Raw genomic sequence first — 12438 nt, forward strand, 5'->3', positions numbered from 1 at the left:
GCCTTCAGAACACTAGTTTACTTCAGACCACTAGAAATTGCCTGTCCAATTGAGAGGAGAGTGAAAGTATGAAATTGCCTTCAGTGTGTACATTTCTCATGCACTTTCTCATGCATTTCTCATATTTTCCTGAATAAAATCGGACTTACTGAATTTATTTTACTGGTAGTTAGGATTACTTTTGCTTTACTATTGTCATTTGGTGTCCCAGTGTGGTGCTTTTATATCATGTCTTTGAATAGAATTTGTCTGAAAATCCAAGCAAGATGAAAGATTAAGATCAAGCAGTATTCTTTAGATTTTGCTTCAATAAAAATTGAGAATTTACTATATTAATTTTCTTTAACTTGCCTGGTGAAAGAACAAGTACTTTAACACTGTGTCCAGCTATGCAGTGTTTCAGAGGCATTGCTTTAGAAATCTGGCAGTGGGGGCATTCGGAGAATGAACTAAACTCTATTGATCTCTGTTCACATCTTTTTTTTGTTTGTTTTTATATAACAGGATTCTGAACTGCCTTTGCTAGAAATCTCAAAACTTTATTGTACTGTCTTCAGGTTTAAGAAATGAGAACAAAAAATACAGTATGGGGTTAAATTCCCTCTGTAGTCCTAAAACAAAGAATTGCAGAAGTTTGTTTTAAAAATTTTTGCTTCATTTGCAGGCAACCTATTCCGTTAACTTTTTGCTAATGAGTTTAAATAAAATGAATTTGGCAGATGTAAAAAAATGTTTTTTAAATGTGCTTTTTTTTTCTTTCCTTCTATTCACTTTTTAGATTAGAGATACTAAATCAACAGATCAGAAAACAACCTTACTGCATTTTCTGGCAGAAATCTGTGAGGAGAATTACCGGGACATCTTAAAATTCCCAGATGAACTGCAGCATGTTGAGAGTGCAAGTAAAGGTAAGCAAGTAGATGAAACACCTAGAGGTAATAGCTCTTTGGAGATATTTCATGTCAAAACATTTCTCTTCAGATTGCAGGATTATGTAACATGTAAGCATTGATAATCCACATGGATTTTTTTTCTTGTCTGATGTTTATTGATTTAAGAAAAAGTGAGGGGGAGAAATAGTAATAAAGTAACTTCTCTTCTTCTGAAGTAGGTTGTGGAAATAATACAACATAGCGAAGTGCTTACAAAATGATATGTAAAAAATTGTATAGGCATTGTTGATTACTGTTAGGCCTTTCAAGTCTTACTGTTTGAGAGTAAACACCCATGCATGTATATGCATATGTTTCTCATTTTAATACCTGATTTTTTTAAAAGAGAATAGCAAATATGCTTTCTAACGTGCTCAGATTCCATGTGAAAGGTACAATTCAATTTACACTGTACAGTCAATGATTAATACTGATTTTATTTTTGGTCAGTTTGCAGTATTGCCCAGTAGATGTGATAGAGAACTTGATTTATTGTTGGATAACTTTTATATATAATAAGCTGTGCTTTTTTAGTGCACTTGTTGCTTAGCTATGGAAAGATTAAAATGAAGTCTTACTTTGCTTTTATTTTCATGTAAGCATAAAGAATCAGTATGTGAACAAAAGATGTACGATTTTTAACAAATAGGAGATAAAGCGTAAAACTGGATTTTAATATGCAAAGGTCAGTGGGAATTAGATGAACTGCCCATGCATGTACCAAAATCTTCAATAATCTGATGTTAGGTATAATAAAATATTTTTATCTTTTTAAACATGGAATATCAACCTAGTGATTTTTGAAAACTAAAACTAAATTGGGAAACAGTTTTTTTCTGGAAAGTATATGTGAAGGTCAAACTGATTAACTATCAAGAGATTATTGGCAAAGCATTCTTTCTTACTTAAAGCAGACTATATGAAAAGAAAAGCAATAAAATCACGTGGTTGTGACAAACTGGTTGCAAGTAATATTCAGTTATAGCGTTTTCTCTTACAATTTTATGATTTATGATTTTAATATATACTTAAAAAATTCACATCCCTTTCTGCAGTCAAAGAAAAACTTCAAAAATAAGAGAATACCTCACTAGAGTCAGGCAACACGTTTGGGATTTCTAGAAAAAGTTGTTAAAAGTATTTGAAAATCCTTGAAAAAGATATGTATACTGTAACTTGAAGCTCCTCTGACTATTAAGCTTACCAGAAACGGTAGAAAAGAAATACATAACCCACGTAATGAAGAAGATGAAAGTTAACCATATATTTTATAATAATAATTTGTTTTCAAATTTTAAAAGAACAATAGCTGTAAATCATAGTTCGTGGTTTAAATAGGGTGCCTATATTTAAAATGAAACATAACCATATTTTTATCAGTTGATTATTCTGACTAGTTCCTCCTGAGTTTAACAATTCTTGACATACTTTTGTTATCTGCTTGCTTTGTCTGCCGAAGTTGGGAACTACTAGGCTTTCTACCAGGATGTAGACTCATGAGAAGTTTTGTAAGGCTTTTTTTTCTGGTCCAACTCTCGTTTACTTAAGGTGGATCCCTAGTGCAGTTTTCTGCATTTGGCCATTGTGTTCCATGTGCTTTCTTTGACTTTTTGGTCAAGGCAACGTGATACCTTACATATATATGTACACACACACACATATTGGAGGAGTATCTTTTGGGGAGTTAGTTCTGCAGTTAAGTAGGACTCTTAAGAACAGCTAAACTCCAGGTGAAGGGCAGAGTTTACTGGTGAATCCAGTATAGGTAGTAAGGTCTCTTTCAGAAATTGTGGGGTTTTGTTCCTTTTTTTTTTTTCCCAGTACATAGCATAGAGGATTGTTTGCCTGAAATCAAGGTATACCATATATTTTTTAAGTATTGTTTAAAAAAAAAAACAACAAAAAACAGCTGCGGAGTATTCTATTTAAAAGGAAGTGAAAGAGATCTTGTGGGAGGCGAATTATGTGTGTGTAGTAGAGTAGAAAGTACTAACAGGAACAGTTTTCTCACTCATGTTGACATACAATTTTTTTTTGGATTTACAAATATGTTTCAGACAATTGAGACATTTCTCTAGAAAGGACATTAGCAATCATAAGCACTGGAATGCAAATATATATACTTTATATTATGTACTATTGCAAATACTGGAAGTAAATACCATTTTTGAAAGTCTGTACAGGTGTTTCATTGAGACAATGTCAAATTCAGAGGGGGAAAATATTTTAAAATGTGTGATTGTTGTTTTAAAGTATAGCAATTTAAAACATACTCATAAGTAGTAGTCATTTTTCTGTCAAATGGAAGTTCTATAGTTCATTGCAGTAGAAGAAACTGTTTTTAACAAAGAAATCTGTGGTATTTTCTACCTTGCACAGCTTAAGTTGCTGAAACAGATTTTGCCTGATCTCGCATGTTAGTGGATATGAAACAGACAGTGACTTATGGCATTATAAATATAATGCCTGCGTATGTGACTGTTCTTTCCGTAATAGAATCTGAAAGCTGGCATTTTGCTTCAGAATCAAAAGTCAGTCTTACACTGTATAGTGACTTCTGTCATTCTTTTCATTCACATAAAATGCAATAATAAAACGTCAGAAAATCTCTCAATGTATTTTTCTGAATTGTAGGTGCATCAGATACTGGAGAATTGTTTTCCTCCAGAAAACTGTATTTGCATATGTCATGTCATATATGCATATGTATTTGCACTCCCGTATTTGCATATATCATCATGGTATTGATGGTAGCTTATCCATCATCTCATTAAAAGCTTTTTGACAGAAGTGTTCTCTTTCACTGACAAGATTTCAGTGAAGAAGACAGAGAAGTAAAGCTTCGCAGATTTTGTGTTGCAGTTCCAAACTGCAATTTCTGAAAGACATCCTGTTGGGAGACTCAGTAGGATTTGGGATTGGCCTGCAAAAATGTTTAAAAACTTTTCCCTGTCTTTTAGGGGCTTTAGAATTTATTTGGCAGTTATCTTCTAATGTGTAGTAAGTGTTATGCAAAGTCATGGTAGTTTGGAATTTGAAGCTACATTTTCAAGATATGATTTGAATTCCACTTTAAACAAAGCTTTCTAGTATGGCATATGTTTTAAGGATTCAGTTCTCTCACTGAAGTGCAATTATCAGGGGCAAAAATAGGGAACAGTGCAGATGACTCTCATAGGCTGTTACTTATTAAAGAAATTAGAGCATTAAAGAATTTATGAATATAGTTAAACCAATTGAGGTTTGAAGACCATTTTAAGTGGCTTCTCAAAGAAAGAAATCCATTCAGAATTCCTTATTACCAACCTTTAGTGAGAAGTTGGTACTGTTTTGTAGCTTTCACAATGCTACTTATTTTTATTCTCATCTGTTCTTGAATTTGCACTCTTCTTGATATGAGCAAGGTTGTTATGCCTCTGGAGGCATGGCTTGCACTTCAACAAATTGGAAAGACCAAACACTTGTTAAAAGTTGAGAGCCTGAAAAGGAGGTCTGTTAGATCAAATTGTTCCATGCCTTGTCTAGTGCATTTTTAATAACTCAGTGATTGAACAGCTTTCCCTGATTGTGTTACCGACGCTTTACTCCTCCTCTTACTTTGCATTCCTTTCTGCCTGCGATTTCTGCACATACACCATGGTGGTATATCATGTGCCATAGCTGTTTCACAGTGAATTATTTATATACAATATGTGTATATATAAATTTTAGGCTATACAAACAAGCCAAGCAAAGTTGGACTATAGACTAATATTGACAGTGCAAAATGCGAGCTATTGACGCAAACGCAGCAGAATTTACTGTGAATAATCAACACTTCAAAAATTGGTTGAAATTAATAGAAAGAACATAAAAGTTCAGTCATTTGCCTTGGCCTGACTTGCGTTTTAACTTTACTTTATGCCTTTTCCAGGAAGTGTATGCTCATCTAATAGATACTGATTTTTTCCAACATAGACACAGCTTTTGAGAACTTGAAAGATGTTTTAAATTAAATTACTTTCAAAGTAAGGTTAATTTGTGGAATGCTCTGGAGGAGATCCATATTGCCAGGAGAATGCTGCTGGACACACTGCTATTTTCAGTGATCACCTCTGGCTATGTTTTTGAAATAGGGACATCTATTTTCTAAAGGAATTTTATTTGTAATACTGGAAGTACCTTGATGCTCAACTGATAAAGATTTATATTCTGCTATGTACTGTTGGCAGTTTACTCGTAGGTGAAAATATACGAAAAGTATGGTATTGACAAGATATTTCAGAGAAAGTAGGAAGCTGGCACACAGGATTTGTGCAGGTCACAAAATAAGCATAAATTGTCAGGATTCATCCAGGAGAATCACCACAAACAAACAAACAACAAAAAGGGTGTTCTTACCTTAAAATTGCAGTTCATCTTGGCTTGCAAATTGAGAGGATAATAGAATCCATACACAATTGCTTTAGCAGTTGAGTCATATTTTAATCAAAGTCTGAAATGATAAAATATTATATATCACAGATGCATACATTTATATATTACACATGTGTCTGTGTGTAATATACACATGTATGCTTGTGGGACTATATATCTCAAAATGTGCCTGGATATTAAGTGTGTGCCATATGTATGTCTCTATTCTCTATTTACTTTTTGGTGCTGTACTATGAGTCCTTTACTTCTTTTTAATTGTCAGTGACCTGTGTTATTCAAACCTATCTTTGATGTTAACAGAGGGTTTCACAGACATTGGTTTATAGAAATCAGTTTAATTTCAATAAAAGAAAAATATTTGATCTTTTTTCTATGTCTGTTCCTTAAATCACTTCTGTAACTAAGTACATGCATTAATAAGATGATTCATTTAAGCAAGTACATGTATTAATAAGGTGAAGTCTCTTTGAACCTTAGTTACTTTCTAATCTTTGAATTACATATAAAAGAATGAGATATTAGATTTTTTACCAATAAATTTAAATAGAAATTGAATCATTTGAACTAATGGTAGAATTAAGTGGTGACATTTCCATATGAAGTGTGATGATTTGGTGGATTACATTAGATATTTTCACTTATTTTTATGAAGATTTGAATTTTTTTTATGAACAGTAATTCAGAAGAATGTGTCTACGTAATGGAATAATTCTCCTTGAGACTATTCATACTGTTGTTGTTTTCTCCCTTTCTGATACCCTTTCTTTTTAACCATATTCTGGAAGCTTTTTACTTATTGACTCTTCTTCTTAGTTTCAGCCCAGACTCTGAAGAGCAACCTTGATTCAATGAACCATCAAATCCAGCGCCTAGAGAATGACATTGAGAATTTCCCTAAAACACAAGATGAACATGATAAGTTCGTAGAAAAGATGAGCATATCCTTTTTGCATGTTTATACTGCTGATATCAATGTTATCTTTGTCTGGTTAAGTATTTCACAACACTTAAAAATAAGTTTTAAATCTCTTCTTTCATGCTCTTATTCTAGCAGAGAGAAAAGTATATCAGAATATGCTGAATGTAAGAAAACAAAAAAGCCATTTACTAAGCTGAATCTTGTGTTTTATTCGTAATTGGTGTATAATTTAACGTATTCCAAAGGAGAAAAGCAGATAGCTTTCTTAACGGAATTAAAGTGTCTTCTCATGAAGATAGTTTTATGTTTTTGTTCTAAAGAACAGTATTTAATGGTAATTGTTGAGTCATTTCTATCTCATTAACTACCTGCAGTAGAGTTAAGATTAGTTCTTATTTTAGCTTCAGATAGGTTGATATTTGAAGGGGAGAGTATCAGGTGTGGTTTTTTTTTTGTTTGTTTGTTTGTTTGTTTTTTGACAGATCAGTTTAGAGTACAACTTTTTACGTATTTTGTACTTGAGAGATTTGTGCTTTTATTTCAGAATAAATAGAGAATAGAGACTGTACATTGTTTAGTACAAGGAAAAACGGTGGGAGAATACCAAACCATGTTTGTTTAGATTGTTTTCTCTCCAAAATTTTCACATATCAATCTTTACTTTTGTGCAAGAATATAAGGTAATAAGTATACTGTCAGTGCAAGAAGCCCACAAAATTTTCTGAGACCAGGCAGAAGTTCATGTTCCTTTAAAAAAAAAATAAATAAATAAAATGCATAAAGCACACTTGTGTGGAAGCATTTAGAGTATGGTACGTGATAAAGACAGGCATTTTGTGCATTTAGAGAAGCTTGGATAATTCATGTGTTATCTTAATGCAACGATAATGCAATGAGACAGAAGTAATAATTTTGTGGGGGTTTTTTGTTCAAAAAAAAATGGAGATGGATGTCTAGAGCTGCTGTTACTTGCTCATCACACTTAGTAGGTGGATGTAATGAAGGATTCACCCAACTATTATGTATTTGAATCTGAGTTTTAGCAGGATTAATCATCTGAATGGATTCGGTGACAGAAATTCACAAGAATATGTTTAATGTCTTCTCTGTATGCATTTATTGTAAGTTTCTGTCAAGACTGGAAAACTAACTTAAAGGAGACAACTCATAAGAAGAAAATTTTTGTTCTCTTCTACCTTGTCTTTTTTTACAAGGTTAGGAGACTTGTTAGTAATCACATTTATCAGGTTTGCTGGTTTTTTTAGTAGAAAAAAAAATATTTTCCTGAGATGCATTCACACAGGGAAACCTTCACTTGTAATAGCCCTTTGTTTTGACATTGTGTGTAGGCTGAATACAGTCAAGTAAATCAGTTTTGTTTGAACATGAAACCAATATATTGAAATGCACCTTTTGCAACTATGTCATTTTGAATTTTACAGTTCTATATTGCAAGTTGTATACATACTTTCAGTTGTGTTGAGCCAGTGCTTTGTCATTTGTTATTCTTCTGCTTGTGTATTTACTATACTTAGAGAAGATTATTTACATCATTCAAGTAATTTGGTGAGGAAAAGAGGCACATAGGTACCTTCTTTTGTATCTGCTGCTCATCTCCTAAATTTATTGAAGCACGAAGATTGCCTTGGAGTGTGACTGAGATTAAAACGTATATATACATATATACGTATATAAACAGCTTTTTGTATTAGTGATAATATAAGGATCCTTTAAAAAAAAGATTGTTGCAAGTCTGTTAAGAACGCAGACTTGTTCTGGTGCACATATGTTAATGTCACAGCTAGATTACCAGTTCCTGGTAATTAAAGTAGGCACCCTGAACTGTAGATGTCTGACAGCTTTTATCATACCAGTGAATTTGGTGGCTTGACAAAACAGATAAGACTAAGAAATGAACTGATTCTGCCTAAAGAATGTTATGTCAGATGATCAAATTTGTTGAATATTTTAAAATTTTCTACACTCCTATATTTTTTTTAGAATGTACGATAAATTTGGAAGGAATTTAAGAGGAATTATTTAAGAGGAAAAATATCTCATTTTAATCATCAATCTGTTTCTTTTGTTTCTGTCAGCTTGTTGAAGAACTGTTGTTGATAGCACATACTGAGATTAGGAAGTTGAGGAATTTCAAGCTGAACATCTCTAACTGCTTGAGTGTTTCAGAAAAATTGGTACATGTTGGAACATAAATCATCTCTCAGTAGGGTTTTGGCACGCAGGATTAAAGGCATAGTTTCTCTTTTCTTTACCTGCCACTAAACAAAGCAGCGTACAAGTAATTGTGAAAGAGACTTCCTTCAGAAAGCATAAAAGGAGTATTGTTTGGTATCCTACTAAATTAGGACATTAATTACAATAAAAAATACCACTTGTAATATTTATAATAATAAAAGTAATTAATATAATTCGTAGTGTAGAAGGAAATGGTATAAAACAAGTTTGGTTTCTTATAACTTAAAAGAAAAACAATGCAAGTTTTTTGTATTCTGAGTGACAAAAAAATGAGCATGAATTCTGCTTATTTTTGAGTTAGATTTTATTTCCTTGATCCATTTTTAAGCAGGCTAATTTGTGACTTTTCTTTATCAGTGTTTTATTTGGTGTGTACAGTTACTCATTTCGGTGCACACTACTTGATGTAGTTACCTAGCTACGTTAGGTATTAAATACAAAGACAGGAAGAGTAATATTTTACTATTCCACAGTCTGTGTACAAAAATAGTAGATGAGTAAGTATGCTCCACTGACTAAAAAACTTAAATATAACTCTAAGAGCTTTAGTTCAATGTAGTTATGACTACAGTCTGCTAACTGGGTACACATTTCAGACACTTATTTTGACACATTTTTATTACATATAAACTGAGGCAAAATGAGTTATCTGAACAGTTTATATTTAAAACTGAAGGCAACTAAATGAAATCATTTGATTTCACAAGCACATTTGGTTTTCCATTAGACTTGCTTTAGGACTATGCAGATATTGGTTCTCATGAATTGGTTCTGTAGTTGTGTCAGTGTGACTTCCTGCCTAAGGGTGTACGATTTTTTTCTATTTGATTGTTCATAAGGTTCAGTGAATATAATAAGAATTGCAGATGATGCAGTTGTAGTTTGATTTCCATCTTTTTTAACCAATTAATTTTATTGTGATAATACGATTTGATTTCAACTGTGATAGAGCGGTCTTAACAAGTAATGCCACTGTCAACCTCATACTTGGATTTTTCTGTCTAAAAGCATATCTTTTATGAGAGTATAAAATCTTGACTTGAAAAATTCAGATAGTATAATTTCTTCTACATTCCTAATAGATTGTATCAATGATTTTTTTTCAAAAATACATAGATAGATGCTGGTTTGACTTCTCGTGGTTTCAGTTTCTAGCCATCTTAAGTGTTTTAAGACTTAGTGGCTATTACGTATCTCTTTCTCAGTGTAAGAATTTTGATAGTATGGTCAGGTTGCTTAAATTAATCTGCGATAACCAAGTAGGCTCATTTCTTTACTGTTCTTGGTATTTTTTAATGTGCTTTTGTAATGCAGTTTCCAACTAAGTACAGTGTTTCAGTATTTTTGTAGCTTTACAGGCATGAGTTAAAGATTTAATATTATTTGTCTTTGTTCTACATCAGAAGCTGTTTCTGTCACCACCATCATAGTGGAACTTTGTATTCAGTTGGAATCATTGAGGTTGGAAAACACCTCTGAGATCATCTAGTCCAACCATCAAACCATTAGAAAACAATGCAAACTTGCTTCCATGACCACTACTTGCTGGGACACAGGTCTGCATCCTATAAGTGTAATTACATGTTGTTTATAAGGAACACTGAGCTTCTAGGAGGTAACTGCACAGAAATATTTCTGTGGGATTCTAAAGTGATACTGTAGGCACTATCATGCTGTCATGCTTGGACTTTAGTTTACCTGCCTCATGTTGGGATTTTCTTCAGGCACTAAATTGCCCAAGTTTTAAGGAGTGCTCACAGCACTGTCTGAAGTTACTGGGATCCTGAAGCTGACTTGTATGGTTGGCCACCAATAGCAGTTGATTTCAGAACCTAATGAGAATTACAGCTCTTCTATAACAGAAAGTAAAATGTAATATGGTTACAGAAAAAGAAAAGACATTAAAATATTCTGCCTGTGAATTATATGGTATGTTAAGTAACTTTTTCATGATCTGATCCAGGACTAGAATAGTATTTTACTTGAAGATCATATGTATGTGAGAGGTTTCTTTATAATTAGCCCAGCTTCATGCAGCACTGGGGAGTTTGTTTCAACAGTTTAGAAGTAATTATAGACTATGACAAATTTGGCTTTCACTCCTTGATTTGTTTCAGTGTTTGTGCCTATAATTAAAGATTTTAAATGGAAAACTCAGAAGTCTGTACTTACAAGTAGTAGGTATATGGATTGTTTTCTTTTTAGTGATGTTAAAGCATGAGTGTTTGTCTTGCTAGGGAAACTAGCTTTTTGCTATAGCTGCTTATATTTAAAGAATCAGAGGTCTTGCTTTTGGACCATTATATAATTTGTAAAGAATCGCACTTTTTTTTTTTTAACATAATGTATCTCAGATGTATTAATGATGACTAAGTGACATACTAATAATTAATTTTTAAGCTGTGTTTTTCTTCTATATCATTTACCTTAGTAAAAAATATTAACATGCATAATCTTGTTAAAATCTTTTAATGGCATTAACACTCTTATCTCTTAGCACTTGGGATATCCTCCTAGCTTGTTATGGAAAAAATTATTCACTTAGTGTCTTGAGATGTCATTTTTTGGGGAAGCCTGTTTTGTTTATGAGACAATTTGAAGTGCACTGGCTCCTTATTTTCTTCATCAGTATGTATACTAATATTAGAATTTTCTCATACCTAGGGGTGCCTCAAAAGTAACACCAAAGGGTGAAATTTCTATGAAGTCTTGTATGTGCCCCTACATTTGAAATATCTGTTGCCTGAATGCACTTGTCATTACTTTTGGAACTGGAAAAGAAAAGTCATTCAAAGATTTTTGAATTATAGGTCATGTACAGTTATTGAGATCATCTTCTAAATGTACTTTTTCTTGAAATATTTGTAAAGGTATTTGAAAATAATTTCATCAGCAAGTGCAGTTTTTGATTAAAAGAGGCATTTCAGAAAAATCTTGGTTATGTAACTAGACAAAATACTCTTCCTAGGTAGTGTCTAGGGACAGAAGGTTTACCTTGCTGAAGTTACAACAGGAAGGTGTTTTTTTTTCCAGACAACAGGAAGATTTTTTTTCCAAACTTCTCAACCTATTTCTTGTCCTTCCTCTTTCTCTGTTTTACACACCACCCCAGCAAGAAAAACTGCAATGTGATGGAAAATCTTTATTTTATTGTTGTTGGAAAGTTCTAAAGTATTAAGTTATGTGGTAAATAAAAGGAACAGAAAGACCGGGCTTCTGGATGTAGCCTTTTTGTTGTTGTTGTTGCATTGTAAGAAGGTAATCAGGTGTTTTGGTACTCATAGTGCTAAGAATTCATTTAAAGTTAAGCCTGCAGCTTGCAGTCAAAAATGAACTTCTAGGTATAACCAACAGAAAGCACATGTCTTTAGAGGACTGAGGCTAGCAAGTCTTAAGTCTTAAGTAAGAGGACTTAAGAGAGCATGCAGTGAAGGGGAATGAAACCTGAGTGATTTATTCTAGCTTAGAAGATAAAAAAAAAAAAATCAGATGTTCTCTGCAGGACTCCAAGGAAAAATTAATACTTTTTAAAATGCATAGTCAAGCAATTTGTTAGACTTTATTTCAAATGTAGAGAAAACAGAACTCATAACAATAAATGCATATTACTGCTATTTTTTGTAATTGAGGAAAGGCTAGAAACAGCGGAACTTTGAAGATCTTTTCTTTCTTTCAGTGGGGAAAAATAGATTACTGTAAGCTTCACTCAACTTTTTCAAAGCTTGATTTACTTGATTCATAAGAGGATCAGTTGAGACCATCTGGTCTACTTTGTTATCACCTATGAAACAATTATGAACTTGTAGAAATTTTTGGAGCTTGCTTAGTATCAACAAATTATAATAAGCATAAATTAGTATTGCTGATACTGCAGCCTTTAATGAGAATTCTCCTATTTGGTATTACTTCAATTTA

General features: G+C 32.7%; 1 protein-coding gene across 7 annotated transcripts in view; it reads left to right on the top strand.

Moving 5' to 3' along the window:
* Positions 1 to 12438, top strand: part of DIAPH2 (diaphanous related formin 2) — a 189308-nt gene that overhangs the window by 86524 nt on the left and 90346 nt on the right. For all 7 annotated transcript variants that reach the window (XR_013938807.1, XM_080553621.1, XM_080553622.1 and 4 more), the window contains 2 exons: positions 779 to 908; positions 6162 to 6285. Coding sequence is in view for 6 of the 7 variants with exons in the window: in XM_080553621.1 (XP_080409747.1) it covers positions 779 to 908; positions 6162 to 6285 (254 nt within the window). In the remaining variant the exon portion in view is untranslated. The remainder of the gene's footprint in view (positions 1 to 778; positions 909 to 6161; positions 6286 to 12438) is intronic.

The sequence above is a fragment of the Anser brachyrhynchus genome (assembly GCF_964034855.1).
Source record: "Anser brachyrhynchus genome assembly, chromosome: 13".
Lineage (NCBI taxonomy): Eukaryota > Metazoa > Chordata > Aves > Anseriformes > Anatidae > Anser > Anser brachyrhynchus.